Source organism: Colias philodice, chromosome 25 (genome assembly GCF_061535455.1).
Source record: "Colias philodice isolate Cphi_HAF_F1 chromosome 25, ilColPhil1 Martin Lab GWU primary, whole genome shotgun sequence".
In the NCBI taxonomy this organism is placed as follows: domain Eukaryota; kingdom Metazoa; phylum Arthropoda; class Insecta; order Lepidoptera; family Pieridae; genus Colias; species Colias philodice.
In genome coordinates this window covers 2,138,218-2,164,573 of record NC_143110.1, presented here as the reverse complement: position 1 = coordinate 2,164,573, position 26,356 = coordinate 2,138,218, and the positions used below count along the sequence as shown (strand labels likewise).

The following is a 26,356-nucleotide window of genomic DNA, read 5'->3' as shown; positions in this document are numbered from 1 at the left end:
CGTAACCAGGACGAGCGGCTAATTTTAATTTTATGACTCCAAAAATATCATAAATCAACGTTCAATTTAAAAACATTGAATTTAAAAGTAAAAAATCAAGTACTTAAGGAAATAATATTTTTTTTGCTATCCGTACCAAGGTTACACGTATGAAATGACAACGTGGCAGAATACAGATAAATATATTATAATCCTATCTTAAATCATATGTTTTTTTCCATAAACACCAAATTAATTATAGTTTCTCTTTATAAAAGCAAAGGTAATTATTTAAAAAAAATGTTGCTATAAATTTTCATTGTAATATAATTAGGCTACATATGGCTTAAAATAAAACAAACCAATAATATTTAAACTTTTTATTTAAACTATTATGTACATCACATATAAATTAAAAATACTTATTTTATCTAACATTATGTTTGTGTAAGTTTGTTATAAATAGGCAACTAAAAGCTTATGAAATGACTTCTTATTTATTAAAAAACTGAGTTAAAGTAACTATCAGGCATTATTGGCAGTGTTTCGTTACAAAATACTGAAAACCATAGATTTTCAACATCCTTTTACTTTTTCCTACAGGATCTTTATAAAAGTTTATCTTAAAACCTAATGTTAAAAGTATATTACAGCATCTATCTACAGTACCGATTATTCTCTACACTTCTTAATTTTTCGTAAACTTCCAAACCTCTTGTACTTCTGAGTATTTAAAAATATAAATTACATTATTTACGACAGTTTCACATCGCTGTGTGCCTTTTGCCAACAGAATGACACTATGATACTGCTCATTAAAGATCCTAGAAGTACCATGAATCCTCCCCATATAGCTGCTACAGGAGATACGCAGAAATCTGGCTCTCTCGGTAAATCTTCAGCAAAGACAACCCTTAAGCCTTTTCCAATTGTCGTCACTGGCTCCATTGTTCTATTACCTACGTGAATGACGTCTCGTCTTTTCCTTCTGGGCTCTGTACTTCCCGGGTTTGGACACACTTCACAGTCTGTCTTACATAATTCAACCTCACATTGAATGATTAGGTCCATCTCATCTGGGAATTTGAAAGCATTGAAGTACGCGTATGCTATTATAGACGCTCCTGTGTTGCCTGTTTCTCGTGTTTTCTGGAACGCTCCAAACAGTTTCGGTTTGAGCACACAACCGTTTGAATCGGTTAGAGGTACAACGTTGTTGTTATCCGCGTCTCTTGCTATACATTCTCGCACATGGATGTCAAAACCAGCATCTCCTGTTACAGAAACTACTAGAGTCATTACTTCTCCAATCTTGATTAAACCATTAGCTTCAGGTGCAAATGGTCCTCTACCAGTTTGAATGTCCAAACGAGCCATGGCTGTATCACCGCTGAAATTGCTTGTCACTTGATTCAACATACCAACACTTAATGAAGACACTAATTGCTTAGTCAAATTTCCTTCCCATAGACATCTCACTCTGCGTATGTGATCCCAGACTTCTTGAATTCCTGGTTCGTTTTGCAGTACCAAAACGTTTTCAAGATAAGCCTGTCCCTCATTTTCGAAATCACTGAAGAATCTTGTACCACATGTATTTAAACTAACGGTGAAAGAGTATTTTGCTTGATTGGAGTTTTCCCTGACGTAAATACATTCAGATTCTTTGTAGTGATCTTGGGAGTAGATGATTCCATTGTAAGCTTTGTTGAACTCGATGTTAATTGTCATCATTTCTTTGCCACATTCAACAGAAATAGCGTGAATATGTGGAGGATGTCTGTCGTCATCATCAGGTTCTGAAGGAGCTGGAACATAGTCGTTCTCTTGTGGTTTTTGAGTTCCCTCTGTTTGTTGAGATGTTTCGTATGTTGGTGCAGTTCCTTCAGGACTGCTTGGCAGATTAGGTTGTGATGGGGACGTTTGGTTAGGTATAAATCCGTCTTGGGTTGGTTCATCCGTCTCGGGCTGGTTTTGAGAAGGTTGGCTTGGTTGATTTGTTACTTGTTGATTGGGGAAAAATGTGGGTTGATAAGTATATGACGGTTTTTCCGCAGGTTGTTCAGGAGTTTGAGGGGGTTGATACGACGTTTGTGGCGGTTGATAAGATGTCTGCGGTGGTTGATAAGAAGTTTGTGGTGGTTGGTATGTTGGAGAAGTTGGCTGGTTTGGTTGGAAGCTTGAGGGATAATTCGGTTGAGAAGGTTGTTCTGAAGGTTGGTACGGCGAGCTTGGTTGGTAAGTTGGTGAAGGTCCTTCGCTGTAGGATGGCGTTGGTCGCGACCCTGCTGGAGGATATCCCGTCACTGGTGGGAGGTAAGAAGCGGGCTCAAAAGGTCGTGGTCTTTCAGGCTTCCCTCCGAAATACTGGCGAGCTGAAATTATTGAAAATAAATATTAAAATCTCGTAAATATATAAATTTGCCAATAGTGAAAATGTGCTGCAACGCTTAGCTGTGATTTGGTGATCTCAAAACTAAACTTCATGATTATTTACAAAATTATTTTAATGTAAGTCGTTACATCCTAATTTCAGTCAGTTGCGAACTCGACTAGATGAAAACAATATTATGGTGTCCAGGAATTGACTAAAATACCTAAATAACAATAAATTAAATAAACGTATTCACTATTATTAGCCTAACACAGACCTTTTCTATTCCTTTGCTGAGAAAATCCCTGAATCCAATGCAGAAGTTGACTTATCATTTCATCTGAATCGCCATGTTCAGCTGAAAAATTTCCTTGATATCAGGAAAATGATAGGAAATGACTTTGAACGTTAATGCCATCACCTAAGATATATTCTCCATGAAGAGAAGAAGACGTTAACTAACTACAGAAGTCGAAGAATTCTAGAAGGTATTATTCAAATTATTATGGTCGATGATAATTTGACTAATTAGTAACCATGCTGGGAATATCGCCTATTAATGTCCAAACCTGAAAATTAGTAAAGAAGAATGTTACGGGAAAAGACGACCCAATGTTAATTCAGATATACTTTCAAATGCATTACTTGTTATTAAAAGAATTACAGAAAATGGACGACCCAATGTTGTTAATTCAGAAAATCTTCCAGATACATTTCTTGTTATTGAAATAACTTCAAGTGAAAAAGACGAAATTAGAAAAACGAATACAATTACAACCAAAAAATTTACAGCAGCTTCACCAACAATTGAAATACTGAAGTAAGACTAATAATTTGTTAGAAACCTGTTAAAAAGAAAACGTAGACTACATAAATTAGACCATAATCAACCATATCCTTCCAAAACCAATATTTAAAATAAATACACGATAACCAATTAAAAAAAAGCTGTGTTCCAGTGTAGGTCTAAGCAAAGTGAGAGCCATTACCTAAAATCCATGACCCTTTCATTCTAAAGGTGATAGGATATATGCAAAATTTAAAAGATATAATTATAAATATACAGGATGTCCCACCGTCGGTGTACTAAGCTCAATGGAATTTATAGTTTTGATTACGTAAAAATACTTATAAAATTTCAGACTATTTTTTTCCTTTTGGATGATTTCTTAAACTCTATGTGTATTAAATGGGAATATGCCCTTTCGCCCAAGATTATCTTTTCATAGACAAAATGCCTACATATATTCCGAATCGGTTTATGAAAAATCTAATAAAAATATATTGACATCATATTTTTTTTAAGTATTTTTTACGTAATCAGTGTAAGCAAAACTATATTATGTTTTAATGCGCTTATTACACCGACGCGACGCGACGACGCGCGGGACACCCTGTACAGTGTACATAGTTTGAATAGTAATCATAAATTATATTTATAATTACTATTAAAAAATATTATTATATTCTCTTTGTTTGAGTTATAAGGGATAATTGGTTCGAAATTTTTTGTGTGATAGTGATAAATAAAATTGATTCCCTAAAAGGCCCTTGTAATGTGTTGTGTACGTACCGTTCCTAGATCTTATTTTTTTCAGTTCTGTAAAAATAGTATTAGTTAGTACATGAACTTACATTGTGGGTTATATGACACAAATACTAGATGCTATAACTTGAAACACATATTTGTTAGCACAAAATAAATTTATAATACAATAGCTATAAATAACTAAAAGGACAATATTCTTAAGATAAGATTTAAATTAAAGTATAATAATTATTCTAAATTGAATACAAGAACTAGCTTTCGCCCTTGCGTCGCTTGCTCAACAAATTATAATCTCAATGAAATACTACTATCTTTGTTTTTGAATTTTCAATTATCACAATGCCAAAATTATTTCATCAAAATCGGTTCAGTAATTTAGAGGTAAGACATTTTCATCAAATATGAGAATGGATTTGTATAAATAGTTGGGGTTAACATCTACAGGCTTTTTCACAACCTCTGTTATTCTTATCTATGTAATAAACATAAAACTGCTAATTAACGCTAATAAAAATTAACCAATACTATAAAAAACTTCAAATCATTATTTTTATTGATTGTAAACACTTACGGAAGCGACTCGAGTGTGTATCGGATGCTCCCGCGCAGACGAGCGCGACCAGCGCTACCGCAACACACCACCGCAGCATCTGGAATTAAAAATTAATATTTATTATTACATAGTTACGTTACATAAAGAAGGAATTATATTTGGAAGATTTTTTTTTAATTGTACACAATTTTAAAAAAATCTAAAAAATCTTCCAAAGGAACAACACACCGATTTTCACATATCGTAAGTGAGGCAGGAGTTTTTAGCTGGCTTTGAGCACTATTAAACACTCATTTAAGTGCTTTTGATTAAAATATGTATTCAATTTAATTATACAAGAGATTCCTTTGAAAACAATAAATAGTCAATGTTGTAATTTCGCAACAAATCTAGAATAAAAAAAAATAATCAAATTTCTCAATTGTGTGAAAAGTGATTATGTTATAATATAGTTCTTCCCAAGTTTCAGTGAGTTTCAAATTATTCAAAATTTTAAGCTTACGTTAAAAATTACAAATAGCAATCAATCAAGTTCTAATTAAATTGCTTTGAAGATAAGCCATTGTTAACACGTCACCTGCTGGGAATTGAACCCACAATAGACAATGCTTAGTGCTAGACATATTGCGCAATTGAAAAAAAAACATTAATTGTTATTTATCATGCAGATTGATGACTTGCTCATTAGCTTTGTTTCGTATTTTAAAAATAAAAAGGATGCTTTTCGCTTTTGTAACTTGAGTGTTTAAATAAAAATGTTTTTATTTCCATTTATTATTTTGTTGGGATAAATAATTTTTACAGTGGCGAGATTTTTTATTCTAGCTGTTTCAATATGTCCGCAATTCTTATTAATCGATCTTATTCAGTTGCGGCCTGCCATAATATGCATGCTTCTTTGTTGTAGTAAGTGTGACAAACATATTCTACTTACTACATAATTTTAAAACTACAATTTCTTATGAATTTGGATATCAAGAGAAAAGTTTTTAGTTTACTAATCAAATACTTATTAACAATATTATTATGTTTGTATCATACAAAAAAATCGTAATTTTTATACATTTGATTAATTGTTTACTTCAACAACAAAAACACCACAGACTAAACAATACCACCGATTTAAAAACAATAAAAAAAAGTCGCGTTCCACCCGCCCGTCCACACGCATTACATAAGCTACCTATGTCATAAACAAAACGCATGTAACAGAATACTGTACACTCTAACATTAGTCATCATTTTTTGACCTTTCCCAAGCCGATTACATCATATCAATTATTAGAAAACTAGAGAAATTGCGCACATGTGCTCTCTTGATTGGTTAGAAAATGCTGACCAATATGCGTTAACTTTGACCTTTTATTACTTACTAACGGATGAAAAACATAATAACCAGTATTTATCAAGACAAAGCTATTTAAAATTTTTTTATTTATTTTAAGCTATTGCATAGCTTCTATCGCGGGCCTTGAGCGCGGGGACCAAATCCAGAAATTTAGTAACGAAAAACCTCACGCTCCCCACTCCGACGGGCGGGGAGGTGTGGCTTGAAGGCATAGCATTCAATAGCTTTACCGCGGCAGTCCCCGAGTGCAACACGTCTTTTTTTATTTATTAAAAAGTTTCATCACCAGTTGTTACATATTATGTATCATTCACGTAAAACAAATATAAATAGTTATTTAACCTATAGGACTTAATGATCTAAGCCTATAGGTGAGGATAACCCTAATCTTAGTTATTATTTGAAAAGCGCTAAGTTTTATTAAAAAATAAAACCTCTATATCGAAATAATTAAAAAAGCCCAATTTCCTCATAAAATGTAAATAATTATTGTAAACTTACTAACAATTTTTTTTGAAAATGGTCCATAAATCGTTTTTGAGCTTCTAATTTCCTAAAATAAAGCTATTAACTGCAAAGTAAATAATTGAGCAAAACTTTTCGATATAGAAAATGCATGGCCAATTGCCAAAGGTACTTACCATTTATTTAGAATTTTAAAGTAATTATGTACGAATGTAGTCATTTTACACGCGTAATGCATGTTGCATCTTGTTGAACTCTCATTCTAAATACTTCCTTTCTCTTAATTCTGTAATTATGAGTATGTATGAATATTTAAATTATTACACAATCTGTTGAAAGATAATTGTAGCTTAGTGGCCTCCCAAAAAAAAACATCATAGGTGCAAAAATGGAAGTGAGTGCTCAATTTATCTTCCCATCGCTCAAATCGGAGAAGAAAAACAACTGGTAGGTATATCCAGGAACTCTAACATTCGACAATGCAGACTTTATGCAGGTATGGTAGTTACCTGCAGTTATCTATACTAATATTATAAAGCTGAAGAGTTTGTTTGTTTGAACGCGCTAATCCCGGGAACTACTGGTCCGATTAGAAAAATTCTTTCGCTGTTAGATAGCCCATTTATCAAGGAAGGTTATAGGCTATGTATCAACACACTACGACCAACAGGAGTGGAGCCACGGGGGTGAAACCGCGCGGAGCAGCTAGTATGGAATAATTCCATAATTTACAGAATCTGTACGTAACGAAAAATAAGCTTATGTAGTTATATTATATTATTTAAAAAAGGTATAGGTACTTTTTTTCTTATGTCTTAAAACTGTCGCAATTTATTTCTTATTCTATATTCTTATATGTTTATTTCTTATGTCTTAAAACTGTCGCAAAATTAAACCGTATCTTGTTTAAATAAAAAAAAAGACGGGTTGCACTCCGGGAGTGCCGGCAGAAGTGAAAACTTGATTATTATCGTTGAGCATGTCTGATATCCATCCGTCTTACGCTTTTTCGATCAGGTCACGGTCAAGTTTTATACCCATTACAGAAAAAGTGCTCAACGCCGCTAAAGAAGTTTTCACTTCAAAAAAATACTTTTTAATGTGAATTCGTCTGATTTTTATATAACTTTAGTAATTACATCTGTTGCTTCAAACAATATATAGTTACAAAGATAACAGTTTACTTTTAAAATCTAGATCTAAGCTAGATAGCATTCAAACAAAGTTACGTATCCACAACAAATATCTATCTATATAATAATATTATGTTTTACGATACCACATCCATTGTCACGAATCGAGACCAAGTGATGTAACAGACGAATCGATTCGCCAAATATCGATTCTGCAACGCTCGTCTTGAAATGCAAAATCGACTTCCTTGATTAACAATACATGATTCGATGCATATGTCAGTGACAGATTGAACCTAATTTATGGATCTTTGGATATGCTAAAGCTCCATAAATTGGCTTCAATCTAGCTTCAAGCTAATTTACATTATGTAACTAACACGTGGTAAGTATCTGTTAGTCGTATTCCTAGCCCCAAGTGCCATATATCTTTTTAGTTTTCTTTTCGACCTACGGTGAAATTGAGCAGAACATTTTAGTCCATTATTAATTATTATTATAATCATAAAGCAGCATTTTAGTCAAACATAGAGGCATCGAAAATAATTAACTAATATTTTTGAACTTAACGAAGAGTTTCGAGTGTCATTATCACAGTTAAAACAAATCTATTGACACCTTTTAAATACAGACTATTCAGCCGTTTACATTATAGAGCATGGCCAAGAAACATACATACAATAATGAGTACCTAACATATATTATACTTTTGTACAATACAGATACTCAAAAAACACCCTTTCCAACACAGCCTTCTAAAAAATATGAGATTTATTACCCATTACATTCACTCGCGATTTCAACATGTAAAGAGCAATATTATACACAAATAATGCTTAAATTATTCGTCAAATTCATCCAACATGCCATTATATTAAATTAACGGTAATATTATTGTTGTATTTTTATAGTATAGTGTATAATTTGATTGTTCGCGTGCCGTGAGCATTGGTAATTCGTTGTAATTTATATAACAGACATAAATTGCTTATTACCACTTAAAAAGTGTTATTTTGACGCACAAGCGGAACTAAAGAAGTTAAATATTTTAAATATGATTTTTTTACTTATTGCAATTATATTATATTTGGCTAGAACTTGCCAAAATATGATCCTTTTATACGATAAATTTCGTACAAACAAAGTGTTGCGAAAAATGTATCGCTATTTTTAGTGTTTCTGTTTATCCTTCATTATAATATAATATATAACACTAGCTGCTCCGCTCGGTTTCAGCCCCGTGGCTCCACTCCTGTTGGTCGTAGCGTGATGATATATATAGCCTATAACCTTCCTCGATAAATGGGCTATCTTACACTGAAAGAATTTTTCAAATCGGACCAGTAGTTCCCGAGATTAGCGCGTTCAAACAAACAAACAAACTCTTCAGCTTTATAATATTAGTATAGATTCTATCAAACACAAGGTAAACAATACAGTTTATAATAACGGAATAATCAAAGACAAATATTATTATATAAAATTATATAGTTTGTGAAGAACAAATAATAAATATTCACATTACCTCGATTAAGCAGTAATAACCCATAAAACTACCATCCCACATTTAATTTCATACAAAATACATAAAATGATGATAATGTATGCACACAAGACTAAAGTTTGTGTTTCAAATTGACCCCAAAACAGCGAAGCGTGAACTCAAGTGATTCTTACGTATTGGGCAATTTTTAAACATTTCGCCACGCCAAACACAATAGTGTTTAAAAATAGGACCAATATATCTAACAAACTTTAGTTTTAAATAAAAATAAACTTTTATCTATACTAATATTATAAAGCTGAAGTTTGTTTGTTTGAACTTTGAACGCGCTAATCTCGGGAACTATTGGTCCGATTTGAAAAAAATTCTCGGTGTTAGATAGCCCATTTATCGACAAAGGCTTTAGTCTTTTTATATCATTGCTAAAACCAACAGGAGCGGAGCTCTGCGGCTAAACCGCGGGGCACAGCTAGTTATGTATAATGTATATGTTTGTACACATGTAGCAGACAATCCGAAATTTAAAATATTTTTGAAGTGAAACTTCTTTATCGGGGTTGGAAAAAAATTTAGTGTAACATTTTTTCGTTACGCGTGACATTTTTCCGTTACGCGCCATCTTTTTCTTATCTCTACCACGCGTGATTCGACGTATTTCTGTAAAGTTGCATATAGTAAATTATTTTTTGAAAAATAATGTCATTAAGAAGTTTCACTTCTTACGTGTGTACTAGTACACGCACACATTTGTTTTCTATTGAGGCAACACACCCAAACCATTACCCTCCTTACATTTTCGCAGTCGGGTAAAAAGAAACAAATATTTGCTATCAATTACTACAATTACCAGACGTGAGAAAGGTTTTTGTTCCCGATACCATCAACACAGTCATTGTTGTGTGTATTCGGAGCGAATTATATAAAAACTTAACATGTCACGCTAATTGTGATTAATTGTTGATTAACTTGAGAGGTGTCAAGGGACACCCGGATGGAACGAAGTTACGAAAATAGACAGACAGAGAAACACGCGCACGCCGCACAGCTTACAACTAGCAAAAAGTGTCGTTACCTTCAACTTTTGGTCTTAATTCCGTCTAGACCCCTTTCGTAACGCGCGATAAGAACTTCGTTCCATAAATTATTGAAATATTGCCCAAATGGAAATTATGGAGCAGAGCTTATAGAAGAGTCGTCATCATTTCTCGAGTTCTGGCAAGGCCAAGGTAATTATTATTTTTAATCAAGGGTAGTGATTAGTATGATAGAACAAACATTATTTTAATATCGAAGCCTTAAACGGTGCAGTATACGTCCGAAATAAATAATTTAATATCTTCTATCTAGTATTAAAATCAAATGTTGTTTATTTTTTGATCAACCTCTAATCTACATATCAACACAAAACCAATCTATTGTTTATTAATATTTTTTATAACATCGGGCATTGTTTACTATATTTTTGCCAGTAGGTATATTGTATAATCAACTGGAGCAGATTCTTTAAAAATCCATACTAATATTATAAATGCGAAAGTAACTCTGTCTGTCTGTCTGTTACTCAATCACGCCTAAACTACTGAACCGATTTGCATGAAATTTGGTATGGAGATATTTTTATACCCGAGAAAGGACATAGGCTACCTTTTATTGCGAAATATGTACCACGGGCGAAGCCGGGGCGGACCTCTAGTACTTACACCATAAAAACGTCCAATTTATTTTCTTGTACCATCAGCCAATCAAAACCACGTAAAGAGACCAAATATCTCAATCCATTACAAATAGTGCTGCAATAATTTCTCACACGCTGTGGGAATGGTGGATTAATATCAGTTTTTTTAATTTGTCATGAGCCGATCAGATTATATGAAACAAGATTAATGGTAGAGCGAGTATGTCGCATGATCAACGTGTTAATTTGTGAATTTCGTCATCACTACATAGTACATAGTTTAACAAAGTCGCTTTCCGTATGCTTAAATATTTAAAACATCGCAACGGATTTTGATGCGGTTTTTTTAATAGATAGAGTGAATAGTGATTCAAGAAGAAGGTTTTAGTGTATAATTCAGGTTTTAGACAAAGCGGGCGAAGCCGCGGGCGGAAAGCTAGTTTTGCTATATACATCTATGTATATGTATCTATAATAGGTAATCGATGATGAAACATTTGCACAAAAAATAAGACAATGTGAAATTGATGTTAGCAAAGGTGAAAACTGTTTTTATTATTTCGTGGGCGTCATCAGAGGTGTTCTGAAAGGTTTCTTTTTGGATTCTGTCGAGTTTTGACGACAGATTTTTATTTTTAACTAATTTTATGATAGTACTAGATTTCCACCCGCGGCTTCGCCGGCGTTTTAAAGAAAAATTCGCATAGTTCCCGTTCCCGTGGGATTTCCGGGATTAAAATCTATCCTATGTGTTAATCCAAGTTACCCTCTATATGTGTGCTTAATTTCATTGTAATCGGTTCAGTAGTATTTACGTGAAAGAGTAACAAAGACACAAACTTTCGCATTTATAATATTATGGATATGATATCGTTATATTTCGTTCGTCTAGTTTGGTAGTGACATTTTCAACGTACTCTTACTTAATTTAAAACCCATTTAAGTGACTATTGTTTCTTTTATTGGCATAAAATTCGTATTAATAATAGTTCAGGATTCATCGCCCATTTTTGCACTTGATTACTATCAAGCTAATTTTTCGTGAGTAGCTTTATTTTGATGAGACGCCCAATAATTTCTTGTACGAAACTCTCGATTGACTCACAGAGGTAACAAGGATAAAATGTTTTGATTTGATGGTTCTCAAATATTTATGTTTATTGAATTTAATGTCAATGATAAGTAAAGACTTATATAGCACCTTATAGTAGGTCTGTGATGTAACTTCTAAAAGTTATGTCATAGTTCAACTGTCCGTATGTGTGAAATAAGAAACAAAACATTTATTTAGCGAGTCATTGTCAATGAACGATTAATTTTAACTTGAATAACACACATTTATAGTCATTTGTCAAATGTTGTGTGTAATAGTTTGTCAACTCAGTTACAACACAGAATTTGCAAGTAACTTTATAATAATAATTAAGTATATGATGATAGAGCATTTTCAAATACCGATTTATATATTACTAGCGGTCCGCCCCGGCTTCGCCCGTGGTACATATGAAAAATAGATGTTGGCCGATTCTCAGACTTACCCGATATGCACAGAAAATTTGATGAGAATCGGTCCACCCGTTTCGGAGGAGTATGCAGACTAACATTGTGACACGAGAATTTTATATATAAGACTAGCGGTCCGCCCCGGCTTCGCCCGTGGTACATATGAAAAATAGATGTTGGCCGATTCTCAGACTTACCCGATATGCACAGAAAATTTCATGAGAATCGGTCCACCCGTTTCGGAGGAGTATGCAGACTAACATTGTGACACGAGAATTTTATATATTATAATAAGATTATAATTATAATTATCTACAACAAACATTTATTTTCTGTTATAGTTAATGTATTGCTTCCAAATTATTATTTGTAATTTAAGAACATAATTACGTTTCTTTATTGAATAACAAAGGAAAACCCGTTCCCGTGTGAATTCCGGGATAAAATCCGATATCCTTTTTCAGGTATCAAACTATCTTTGTAGCAAATTTCATTTAATTCAGTCGAGTATATTTAGGCGTACAGAAGAGACAGACAGGAAGAGTTTTTTTCCCATTTAAGTAGAGAAGGGAGTTCTGTGAAATATACATTGATGTATGGAGATTTATCTCATCAGTGTAAATGAAAAGAAAGGTTATTGCATTGGTTTTAAGTCCATATTTCAAAAATACGCAATCACCACAACAAAAAAATAAGCCAATCAATGATCCATTATCGTATCTTAAACCACACATAATATAGTACTTTACTCTTACATAACTGATACTCGATATCTAACACTAGCTGTGCCCCGCGGTTTTACCCGCATTGCTCCGCTCTTGTTGGTCTTAGCGTGATGATATATTTTTTTCTCCTTTCCTCGATAAATGGACTATCTAACACTGAAATAATTTTTCAAGTCGGACCAGTAGTTACTGAAATTAGCGCGTTCAAACAAACAAACTCTTCAGCTTTAGAATATTATGTATAGATTTATTTGTAATAACATGTCCTTTACTGTTATTAACTTTAATGCTTCTAATACACAGCAAGGTCTAAAATTGCGACATAAAGTATACAAAATCGGTAGGACCTTTGAAGATGATTTGACACCCTTCACTTTGATTAGCTAGCCAAGGCTTTATTTATTTACAATGTATTGAAAGCGAATCTAATGCTAAATATTAGGTTTGACAGGTGGTCGAAATTCTATTTTATTTTAACGACTATCACCTGTTTACCGCTACTAATCATCTCTCTTCTTCCTCTTATATATAAAAATGAATCGCAAAATGTGTTGGTAAGCTCATAACTCGGGAACGGCTGAACCGATTTCGATAATTCTTTTTTTATTATATTCCTTGAAGTACGAGGATGGCTTTTATGTAGAGAAAACGTAAATATGTACCACGGGCGAAGCCGGGGCGGACCGCTAGTTTAAAATATAAATTTGGCATAATATCTTCACTCATCTTTTTACTTTAAAATAGGAATAGATAACCCTCTAATAATTTACTTTACTTAAGGTACAGGTAATTTATAGTAAAGTCATTTGCTATGAGGAAATCATCATAAAATATACAAGATTTGAATTAAATCTGTCCTGTAAAAGTGAGTCAAAATCGAGTCTAAAAGCATCTGTTACATACAAATATACCGATGAAGCTTATTTATTAGCTTCATCTGTCCCTACGTGTGTTAAAAAATCACCCTGTATACCAAATTAATAGGTACGTTTCATGCTTTCAAAAAGCTTCGTAATTCAAACTTTCTTTCAGACTATAAAAAGACACGAAAATGGAATGTCATTATTCAAAATAGACCAATCGTGAGAGAGCCATCAATTAGCCAATAGCGAGTCATTATGCTGAGATGCGCTTGCGCAACGAGGATCTCTAATTATGTTCTATGAACTTCGAGAATTCTTATTTATGCGGAAGTTCAACTGTTTGCATTTATAAAGAAATTACATAATATCAGAAACTAACTGTACGTCGCGGTTTTACCCGCAGTGCTTCTCTCCTGTTGGTTTTAGCGATGATATATAGCCTATAGCCTTCCTTGATAAATGGGCTATTTAACACCGAAATAATTTTTCAAATCGGACCAGTAGTTCCCGAGATTAGCGCGTTCAAACAAACTTCAGCTTTATAATATTAGTATAGATTGAACGGCGAAGGAAAACATCGTAAGAAACCGACCGACATGTCGAAGAATCAAAAGTTCGACGACATGTGACATCCGCCAACCCGCTCTTGGCCGGGTGCCTTTAAAATAATAATAATAGTTTAAAAAAACTAAAAAACACGCTTTTTATAGAAACCGAACTAAAAAATGGAATAATTTTATCAAATTAGTGTATTGTCATCGGTCCTCAATAAATCTACAAAGTTTGAACGAAATCTGGCCGTTTAAAGTGGGTCAAAATCGCGCCCAAAGAAGTCGGTTACAAACATACAAACATACAGGTGAAGCTAATATAAAGCGTGTAAAAAAGACGTGTGGCACTCGGGGACTGCCGCGGTAAAGCTATTGCATGCTATGCCTTCAAGCCACACCTCCGAGCCCGTCGGAGTGGGGAGCGTGAGGTTTTTTCGTTACGGAATTTCTCGATTCGGTCCCCGCGCTCAAGGCCCGCGATAGAAGCTATGCAATAGCTTAAAAAAACGCACTTGGCCAGCGTGGTGGATTATGGCCTGTGCCCTCATAGGCGTGTGTCCCAGCAGTAGGTACATAATATTATATGGGCTGATGATGATGATGATGAATATCAGAATGTGTGGAGGAGTAGAAATACCAAACCCGGTTTTGTTCGTAATTATAAAGTAGAGTCATTTATAATAATAATATTACTGAATAAAAAAGACGTGTGGCACTCGGGGACTGCCGCGGTAAAGCTATTGCATGCTATGCCTTCAAGCCACACCTCCGCGCCCGTCGGAGTGGGGAGCGTGAGGTTTTTCGTTACTAAATTTCTGGATTCGGTCCCCGCGCTCAAGGCCCGCGATAGAAGCTATGCAATAGCTTAAAAATCTATAAAAACATTCTACTAATACATATTAAAAACGTAAATTTAAACGTGAAACTGCATATATGTAGAAATCTATATATTATATTATGCAGAGAATCTCCACGACAGTACCCTTTCAATTAAGATGAGACGTTAGTGAAAATGCTAAGGTCAGGTCCTAGAGAAAGTTCTAGGTTGTAGAAACTGGGTACAGGTTCGATCCTCACCTCTGACCCCTGCCTTGTGAGACAATATATATAACTTGCTGATGTACCAATGCTATTTAAGACGTGTTTGGAAATATCATTTAAGTTTTGAAAGCTTGAAGGTCTTACAGAATTATTCAGGAAAATTATAATAATTAAAAAATGCGTGTACGCCGAGCACACGTGTCTGGAGTAAAACATCTTTGGCAAGATTCAAAGATCAAAATCGTCGCCTGACTTCGTGACGTGACGGTATTGCCATGACGCGACTTTTCATTACTCTCAACGCGTCTATAGAATTTTAACTTCAACAAATGCCAAAAAAAAATTAATTAGGTTGTCAATCTGGACTAATAATAATATAGTTAATCAATTTCCTTTTCATTTAGGAAAATGATCCGGCCGAAAAGGCTATTATTTAAAGTCTCTACCTGATAATTAGCTCATACCTTCTCAATTACATTGCTTTCAACCGAACCACAATAGAAATAGAATGGTAGATCAATTAATCGTCTATTTGCAAGACAATTGATGGACACTCATTTAAAATACTAAGACATCCATTACAACATAAAGCTCCAATATTTTATTACTCAATTTGCCACAAAGGCTTTTATAAAACCGCAAATCATTTTTCATGTCCTAATCACTGACAGTGAATGTGCAATGCATTGCAATATACACTCTATTCATGTAGGATATAGTTCAAATTGCACAACATAAATAATAAACTTATTTTTAAACTTTTTGAAGTGAAAACTTCTTTAGCGGCGTTGGGTATAAAATCTTAAACTCGCGTCAGGACACGTGGCCTGATCGAAAAAGCGTAAGACGGATTTTTTCATTCATTTATTCCATTCCAAAATATCAAACATGCTGAACGTTAATAATCAAGTTTTCACTTCTGCCGGCACTCCCGGAGTGCAACCCGTCTTTTTTTTTAAAGTTTGAAGTTTAAAAAGCCGTTGAGTTTTTTCTTATTTGTTTTTATTTTAATTTTGTGCAAATGTCGTATTGGAGTAATGGTCATATATATAAGGTGCAGTTAAATTGAAAAATCTATTAAATATTCCCACATTCTTCTTGTTTCGAACTTGATAATGTATATCCGCACAGAGCGAGCAGCCTCACGAAGCAATTGCTTCGCGAGGCTGAACGCTCTGTGTGGATCCGCCTATTGAAGTAATAATATATTGAGTACAGAGGAATTTTCCGTCGATAAATTTAAGTGCTCAACTTTCGACCTTCAATAATCGTTATGATTTATATCTTTATTTTTGGTATTATCGACTTAACTATCATATTTAACCTTGTTCCAAATAATCGGCAATACACAAAAACAATATTTCAGAATGCATCTCTTCAATTACTTATTACATAGATTTCGCACGACTCAAAAGTCTTAAATAATAATAATAGTGGACCAATTTTCTGTGAGTGGTCAATTGGCCTCAATGTATTTATATGTAGCAATCTTTACATACATAATGGGCCCTCTTCACAATGGGCAGCGTTGGGCGAGTACAGGCAATCACGATAGAGGGCCAGTGGCTATAATCGGCCGTCATTGTAAATGTTTATTCATAATTATAGCAGCAAACTTTGACAAGCATTTGTTGGGCCAACACTGCCCATTGTAAAGCGGGTACATAATGATAAACATTATCAGTTACACAATTTTGAATCAATTCTCTTGTTTATCTCATCTTCGTATAATGTATTTTATAACTATGTAAGATACGTCTTGAAAGCTGTTTGAAGGAAAGCTTTTTAATTTTAAGCGATTGCAGTCAATGACTTTCAAATCGATATACTTATTTTAATTTTTTTTCCAAGAACGGATCTGCAGAAATTAAGCAACGCATAATGAAAAATAATACAAGTAAGCAATTGTATCAAACCATTTCTGACTAATAGCAGCCACTGAACTTTTGCTGAGATTAACATTTGCAATACTGTTTTCATAACCGTCTTTCTAATAATATTGTATCTTAAAGGTAAATGCAATCTTATTTGTGTAAGCTTCTCAAATATTATAAGTACACAATTTAAAAACATAATGAACATAGCTTAAAATATTTCGTAAGGATGCGAACTGAATTTTTAAATTGCAATCAAAGATTAAAACATCAAGCTGACAGCACAAAACAACTGAGATAAGCAAACATTTATTCATTAAAGGTCAAATTATATCACAATTTGCTAAATAATGCAGACGTGTGAAACTACACTGGGTATAAAATAGTGTGAGGCAAGAACTAATTTTGGCAAATCTTCGGTCTATTTGTTGACACTCTTTGAGAAACCTCTAATGTTAAATGGCAATGTGCGAGTGCACACATACGTTCTTAAAAATAGCGCACTGTGCAAGTGGGCATTATGTTTGTTTTTTTTTTTGTTTTTTAGTTATAGCAAAAATGCAGAATATTTTAAAGTGTAGTTATTTGGTGTATTTACTTGTATAAAATAAATTGATAGTATAGTAATGATCTAGTTTAACTATGTAAGTTAAAACAGAATGATGACATGTTATGTTTAAAACACCTGCCTTTGTCTTTGTGACGACGCGGTTGGCGCAGTGGTAAAGTAACTGCCTACTGAGCCGACGGTCCCGGGGTCGATCCCCGGTCAGGGCAAATATTTGTGTGATGAACTCAATTATTTGTTCTTGGGTCTGGGTGTTATTATCTATATATGTATGTATTTATTAAATATTATATTTATCGTCGCCTAGTACCCACAACACAAGCCTTAATTGAGCTTACTGTGGGACTAGGTCGATTTGTGTAATAATGTCCTATAATATTTATTTATTTATCTTTGCATATACGCTATGACCCTCATTTAAGATTAGCGATAGAGTATAAAATTCAGTCAAAGATAAACATAACGTTAATATAAAAGGTTCGCACTTATTTTGAAGAACTTAAATACCAAATGCTCTATTGCATTTTGTAGTCATCACTATTAAAACTGCATTTGTATTTTCATAATAGAACATATGAAGACTATTGAAACCGTAACTAAAACTTTGTCTTGACTCTTAGGCCCTTCGCTCATGGAGCTACTCAAAAATGACTGATAGTAATTACGATTACAAACCAGTTACAAATTGTATCTCGCATACAACGCTACTCAAGTTATAAGGTTTCAGTTACTTGTCAATGTTTGCTCGTTCATTTTTATCATAAAAAACAAAGAAACTCGGGAAACCAGTAGCGTGGAGACCGACACGACGCGTCGCGCGTGATTTGTTGCTAACGCGTTACTCACCAGTTAGTAACTAGTCGCGTCGTGTGCGAATCTCCATAGAACATGTCTGCCCACCAGAGACTAAAGAGCAGTAACAGCCCTTTTGTGATTTTTCGTTTTATTAGTGATTCTGAAAGCGGGTTTCTTAAGCTTTCTATTGAATTAACTTACTTATTTCTAAGACTATAAGAATGGTTTTTATTTAACAGTTTTCACTTACTGCAAACGAAAAAAATTAACAATTTGGCGTGATTTCCCAACTAAAATACAGTATAAATTATACTGCAGATTAAATTTTAAGGTTTCATAACTAAAATGCAGTAAGCAATATAATTTTACAGTTCTTTAGATAGTTTTATATTTCTGGAATAAAATTAAAAAAAAAATTAATACGCAGTAAAATTTACCGCCATACAAGCTATTTTTACTGCAAATTAAGAAAATACAATTTATTGTCACGAACTCCCAACTAAAATGCAGTAAAATCAAAGCTTGTCGCATTTTAGTTGTGAATACTTAACATTCTTTTATCATTATAAACTGACTAACACGCAGTAAAATACAGCATTACTGCAGATTAGTTTGGATAGCATAATGACACAGATATGATTATTCCTAGCTAAAGTGCAGTTAATGTTTTAAATACTGCAACTGTGAACTAGCTATTTTTCTTACTGCACTAGTAAATTGAACACTTTTTTCTTAAAAAACTAACTAAAATGCAGTATTTTTTTGACCTTACTGCATGTTAGTTGGGTTTCTTGACAAAATAACTGATCCAAACGCAGTAATAGGGCTTTTTGCTGCATTTTACTAAGTTTAAAATGGTATTTTTTACAAAAAAGGCTATGCAGTAATAGGCACCAAAAAGAATAAATGGCCATAATAAATTCAGTTATTAAGATATATTTTTTTTTTATTGCTTTAACGTGTGAACCTATGCCTTTACAACCTTTCTGCATTCAAATTTTTTTGCTTATCATTCTGTTGATTTTTTAAAATCAATTCTTAACTTTAAATGCGTTTTACTCGAAATCGTGATTTTGCTGTTACTGCACTTTAGTGTATGGTGGGCAGATGTATGGGCTGTGACGCTCAGGCAACTCGTTAGTAATTTGAGTTTGTGACTAGTTCTTTTTGAGTAGCTCCATGAGCGAAGGGCCTTAATGCATATTACTTAAAATATGTGACAAAGTGACATCTGACTTCATAAGCATACGACCTGTGTTGTTTCTGTTAACACCTTTCATATGCGTATTACATCTTATTTTAACCTTACTGTTCCAATGGATAATACAAGTGGGTTACTATTAAGTATTCTGTGACTTTTGGAAATATCTTGACGTTACCTACGTCAAGATACTTCTGATTTCACCTTCGTTATCAGAATAGTAGGTATAAATTAACAAATGTGAAGAGCTTTTGCATCATCTATACTAATATTATAAAGCTGAATAGTTTGTTCGTTTGAACGCGCTAATCTCAGGAACTACTGGTTCGATTTGAAAAATTCTTTCGGTGTCAGATAGCCCATTTATACAGGAAGGCTATAGAGTATATATCATCACGCTAAGACCAATGCGGGTAAAACCGCGCCGCACAGCTAGTATCACATAAGAGGACATGGGACTTTATCACGGTAATAGACTCTACTTAATAAGACTGAAACTTCTCGAAATTATAGAAAGTAGGTACTTTATCATTAATTTAATATAATAAACTTCGTAACAATTTAAATACCTAAAGGATGTAAGTCCCATAAGGTCTATATTCTGTATGCTATTAAAATGTTAAGGAGGCTATATTTAAGGCAAGTCTCCTTAAGAGCTAAAAAGCTCCGAATTGATTGATAGCAGAATTTATTTTTGCTGTAATTTTATAGAATTCCTTTCACATGCAAATTACATCACCATAGCAAAGCCGAAGCCATCTAGTAATGCATAAGTAAATAGGTTGCATCTTCAAATTATTTGCGTATTGTGCAAGCGGTCAATAGGTAATGTTGCAAGCTTTAGAAGTTTATTAGATTACTTCTGTATATATTCGATATTTTGTAATACTAAAATCTTGTTCATTATATTTTGTTGGTATTACATGGATCTCACAACTTTTGACGGTAGAAAGACTGAGCTGCGAGACTTGGGTTTTTTACAGGATGTTTTTGATGGGATATACTTAAATGTAATTATTTTAGACGTTAACCCTTTTACGTTCATAAGTCATAACCATATCAAAATCGTTCAAAAATGCTAATTACGACTTGTTAAGAAAATTTGAACGTTTAAAAATTTTACGCGCGCTTTCACTACAAATGATTAAAGGTAAATTGTTATTGCTATTACAAAATGTTCATTCACGAATTATTATATAATAGCACAGATAATATAATAGTATACATAATAGTTTAGAAACGGTGGGTGTCCGAATCATTAGGAAAAAAATAAAAATATTACCTTAATGATTTTCGATTATTATACTATCTGGAGCCTTATTATCTTTTTAACGAAGTTCTTAGTTGCACCAATTTAAGTTATTAATATTGTAGGTATTATAGATACGAACATTGTTTTGTTTCTAATAAATAATAATGATTTTGAATTAACAAGGTTAATTAAATCAAAAAAGAATATAGCACATTTTAATATTATTCAAAAAGCACACAAATAAAATGTTAAAAATATCTTGTCTTGTTAATATATACTAATGTATGTGTTGCAGGCAAATTGTATAATCTCGCCGTTTACAAACGGTCGGCATTTTGTAATATGCCGAAAATTCTTCTTTTTCAAAAATTCTACAAAAAGACGGTCGCGAGCCGACGGAGCCCCACTTCGGGGGGCTCCTATTTCTGTGTAGTCTTAAAAAACACGAACCTAACCTAACCCACCCCCTTATCTAAACCAAAATCTTCTGATTACGAATTTTCTGATTACGAATTTTCTACTTAATACAAAACGCCGACCGTTTGTAAACGGCGAAATACTACAATTTGCCTGCGACATACGTATTGCATTAACACTTTAATTACTTCAAAACATACTTAAATTAAAATTAACTAAACAATACTGGCTAAGTCTGGAGAGGAAGGCGTTGATCGTCTCTAGCACAGGTATGTTCCTAGTTGAGGCGATCGTCGTGTCAAAATTGTTTTGTATTTATGTATTGTTTCGAAATAAACATTTTTTATTTATTTATTTGCCTCCATGATAATATTCGCCAGGTACTTAGATGACGCGTCTTCTCTTTTGCCTCCTCTTACATAAAAAAGATAGTAATAAGTATCTAATAAAATAAAGAGCAATTTTTTTTTGTAAACGAACAAAATGTACCAAAAAACAATTATACAACGAAGCAGGAAGCTCGATCAATCATTTTGAAAATTCTTTCAGAATGCCACATTATTCCGCACTAGCTTTCCGCCCGCGGCTTCGCCCGCGCAGTCAAAGAAAAACCCGCATAGTTCCCGTTCCCGTGGGATTTCCGGGATTGCGTCATTTTCCCGGGATAAAAAGTAGCCTATGTCTGTTCTCGGGTATCAAAATATCTCCATACCAAATTTCATGAAAATTGGTTCAGTAGTTTAGGCGTGATTGAGTAACAGACAGACAGACAGAGTTACTTTCGCATTTATAATATTACTATGGATTAGAGCGATAAAAAGGTAAAGTAAGGAAGAAAAAATAGTATCATATTAATAAAAATATTTCAGGACAATTTTCACACACGGCACGATCTGATCCCATACTAAGCTTTCGCTTGTGTTATGGAAACTAGATGCCAGATAAACATACATATATATATATATATATAATTTTAAATAAATACGTATATAGATAATTAACACCCAGACACAGAGCAAACATCTATGTTCATCAAACAAATATTTGCCCCGGGTGGGAAACGAACCCACGACCTCTGGCTTGAAAGGCAGGGCCACTACCAACCAAGCCAACCGGTCAGTCGTAATTACAAAAAATATTAAATATTTTAATGTTTATGACTGCTTTGTGTTGTTGCTGATTACTGATTAGAATTGGAAATTGTTTGATTTCGCGCAATAAAGATGTTTTGAACTCTTGAATGTTTGTTTACATTATTAATATCATTTTGTTGACTTTTCTATAAAACAATTAATGCAAATATTTAAATATAGAATTAAATGTGACGTCATAAGTTACCTCATTCCTCCTCATTCATTGTTAAATATTTTTAACAATCGCAATGTCTGTCAAATGCATATATAAGTCAGAATTATGAATAATATATGTATGTTAATTTATGTATTGTTGTTTGTTAGGGAGCCAGGTGCAAATTTGGTTAACTATTTCCTCTCAAGAGATAATTCGTCAGACGCATGAGAGTATAGTATTATAAAGCCTCGTGAACGTCAGCTGGCGCTCGGTTGGGGGGGTGAGCGGTTGTAGCCTCCCACGCACATAGGAAAAAAAATACATTCATTCATTCATTTCCTCTCAGCTAAAAATTTGTCAAATTGTAGCTAACCCAATATCTCAACGAAAAAAAACAGTCAGCTGGTTACAACATGGTGTATATTATACGTCAGCTGGTGTCTCGAACATGAAAGTTAATTTTAAAGAAAAATTTATTTTCCGTTATTTCCTCTCAAACAAAAATTTACCTGATGATAGCTTATATGTAACTGTGGATAAATATATATGTCAGCTGGCTGTATCTTGGTGGAAAAACCGTCAGCTGATACGGGAGGCTACAACCGCTCTTCCCCCCAACCGAGCTCCAGCTGACGTTCACGAGGCTTCATAATACTATACTTTGATGCATTTTACTAATTACCGCTTGAGAGGAACTTGGTCATAAAATCTGCTGCTGGCTCCCGGACCATAATATAATAATATATTACAGACATTACAAAAACAAATTATGATACTATGAAGAAAATAATTATATAATTGAATTGACATATCATTTAGGAGGAAAAATACAGTCTACGCCCTAGTCTTAGACCTATCAAACACAGAAATTTCATAAAAATCGATATAGCCATTTTCAGCGGTTCTCTAAGAAGTCTGTATATATTGACGCTGATTGCAAAAATTTCATTGAGCTCATAAGAAAATTACATCTTTACCGCTTCACATTTGGAACCTACAATATATTAATAATTATGTATATGTGTTGGTAAGTGCATAACTCGAGAACGAACCGATTTCGTTAATTCTTTTTTTATAATATTCCTTGAACTATGAGTATAGTTCTTATGGAGAGAAAGCGTAAACATGTACCACGGGCGAAGCCGGGGTGGACTGCTTGTATATATGTAGTTAGTAATTAGTTAGGACAGCTACTACCTATTATAAACAACTCTAACATGTCAATAACCTTCCATAGTAAGCTTTTCTACCAAATAGTAGTTGCTTACTACTAAATAGTAGCTTTCATAGTAACTTTTTTACTTCATGACAACATAGAAAAGTATGCCTTATTTGCCTTCATAATACGCACACACCGTAATAAATGGCTCATTAAAATAATTTCAAGTAAAATGGTTTTGCATGCGTTTTTATATTTTGCCCTGATAACACGATTCACACAGTAGGTATCTTCGTACGACAATCATTATTACGTAAATAACAATGAACCGTGAAGATGTTAAAAAAATATATGGATTGCATACTGGGATTGTTTGAGATAAAAGTTTTGCACGTTTTAATTATATACTATATTTTTATATATTATTTGTACTTTTTCTCGTTAATATTGTGTTTATAAATAGCCGCAAGTGCATTTTGCGGATAATTTTCATATTAATTTTATTTGGTTGATTATTAAATTATTATTTAAAGTTTGTTATGTCTATGAGTATAAATTTTTAAATGTATTAAATTAACCAAATAAATTAAAAATAATATTTTGTTTATTTAAAATAATAATTAACGTAAGATTTTATTTTACGACAAAAATCAAGAGAAAACATAATATATCGAACCGTTAGTTAATTTTTTAATTAATTCCACATCTAGTCTAATTTAAAAGAAAACTCACCATGATTAATTTCCAAACACAATTAGCACCGCTAAAATAAAAAATAAAAACTATTAATATCACAACACACGTTCACTGGCGGGAATCCATTTAAAAAGCATAGACAATTTTTTTTAAGGGCAAAGGCCGAATCCAATTCAGTCTTCTATTTTCAAACTGACCGTTCGAATACGTCACGTTGACAATCGTAAACACAGAATGTACACGAGCGTTTCATAGCGCACGCTTATAACCTCTTCTGTGACACTACCACCATTCTAATGCGACCTCCATTTTGAAACTTTTCTCTCCTTACGTGGGATTATTTAATAATGGGTTAGTTTTCGCGCCTTTGGGGGTCATTAGTTTAAATTTCAAATACTAAGAATCTTCGACGCATCCCAAGAATCTTCCTTGCACACTTTACGATGTAAAACTAAGAACAATGTCTTAATTAATCAAAATAAAACTAGGTAAAAATTGCGCAAGGAATTCCGAAGGTTTATGGACTTGTCTGTTTCACAGTTTCAGAACAATTCGAAATAAAGTCGGCGAAACAAAAGACAGCTTTGTTATTTTTATCTATGGTTTTAATCGGGAATGGCATTGCAATTGAATATTGATGTCTAGTTTTATTTCTATACAATTGACAACATTTCAAAATTTTAAGCTACTTATTTTTTTATTTTAATGAAAACTAGATCAAAAATTATGATACATGTATTTTTTGATTTTTCTAAATATCGAAGTTTTCATTCATATTTTTGAGTTTTAAAATCATCTCATTCTAAAATGTCGTAAGCGCCAAATGACGTCATACATACGGAGGAATACATTTTTTCCTTTGCCACATAACTAGTTTAAAAAAAAAAAACTTGACAGTTGACATTTTGGCACATTTGTCACTTTGATTCGTCAAGATTTGTAAATATTGTAATTTGTTATTTGCTGATCCAAATTTTAAACAAAAGAAACTTATTCACAAGTACTGATGATGATGACTTTATGCAGGATTTATTATGGGGTGCTGAAAATTTCTAGGAAACAAATATACTATCCCAAAAACGTTGGAAAGTGTTAAATAAATACAACTTTTAGTAAGTAAACAAAGTCTTTTATTTCAAGAAAATTATGAACACTATAACTAGGCACTATTTGTATAATATAAATGAATTGGTCCACCTCCAATCAAACAAACATCGCGCTAATGAGATTAAATTAGAAAATCAAAACACAATAACACGATTTAAAAGTTTGTTGACATGAAAAATTCACAAAAATGACATTAATATGAAATTTGACACATGCCATACCCTGTAAACGTCAGTGATAGTTTTTTTTTAACTTTTTTTAAATTAGGCTATGGCTCATTTTTATTCCTCCGTATGTATGACGTCATCATCACATTTATCGTTTTTATTTAATTTCTCTTAAAATATGCGATTAAAAAATGAAATATTTTTTTTTCTGTAATCGCAAGAGCAAAATAAAGAAACGGTTTTTTTCTTTCATGGCCTTATAAAAAATGAAATGTTGTCAATTATGTTCTTGAAATTCTTCCAAAGATAAGCAGCTAAAATAAAGACCTTTTGGAAATACACTATAAAAATTAAAAATATATTGCCACCATAAAGATGACAAAAATTATTCAAATTCAAAGACAATAAATTTCATATTTTAACTATGAAGGTGACATCAAAATAATAAAAAATACAAAGCAAATGTTTAAGCAAATTTTCAAGGATTATCAAGGATTATTAACTGCATAACTTTTATTAACTGCATAACTTTAATATTCCTTAGTCAATTTAATGAAATATGAATAT

At 33.0% G+C, this 26,356-nt stretch overlaps 1 protein-coding gene across 3 annotated transcripts; it reads right to left on the bottom strand.

Annotated features, from left to right (window-relative positions):
- Window positions 1-344: 344 nt before the first annotated feature.
- On the bottom strand, window positions 345-24,805 carry LOC149477209 (uncharacterized). 3 transcript variants are annotated; one of them, XM_089710579.1, is made up of 6 exons: window positions 24,713-24,805; window positions 24,552-24,582; window positions 4,474-4,552; window positions 3,927-3,953; window positions 2,631-2,711; window positions 345-2,354 (listed from the first exon to the last, which is right to left on the bottom strand). In XM_089710579.1, the coding sequence occupies exons 1-6, from the start codon at window positions 24,766-24,768 to the stop codon at window positions 733-735; spliced, it is 1,896 nt and encodes a 631-aa protein (XP_089566705.1). In that variant the 5' UTR covers window positions 24,769-24,805; the 3' UTR covers window positions 345-732. The 3 variants fall into 3 exon arrangements, with proteins under 3 accessions (XP_089566705.1, XP_089566706.1, XP_089566707.1); XM_089710580.1 differs by lacking the exon at window positions 3,927-3,953 and having other exon boundaries at window positions 24,713-24,804; XM_089710581.1 differs by lacking the exons at window positions 2,631-2,711; window positions 3,927-3,953.
- Between the last annotated feature and the right edge of the window lie 1,551 nt (window positions 24,806-26,356).

Excerpts from the sequence above, each read along its gene's own strand:
- LOC149477209 (XM_089710579.1), bottom strand. The coding sequence starts at position 24,768 with ATGAAACGCTCGTGTACATTCTGTGTTTACGATTGTCAACGTGACGTA. Across the intron at positions 3,954-4,473 it reads TACACACTCGAGTCGCTTCC|AACTGAAAAAAATAAGATCT; the intron begins GTAAGTGTTTAC and ends CTATTTTTACAG. Across the intron at positions 2,712-3,926 it reads AAAAATAAGATCTAGGAACG|CTGAACATGGCGATTCAGAT; the intron begins GTACGTACACAA and ends GAAATTTTTCAG.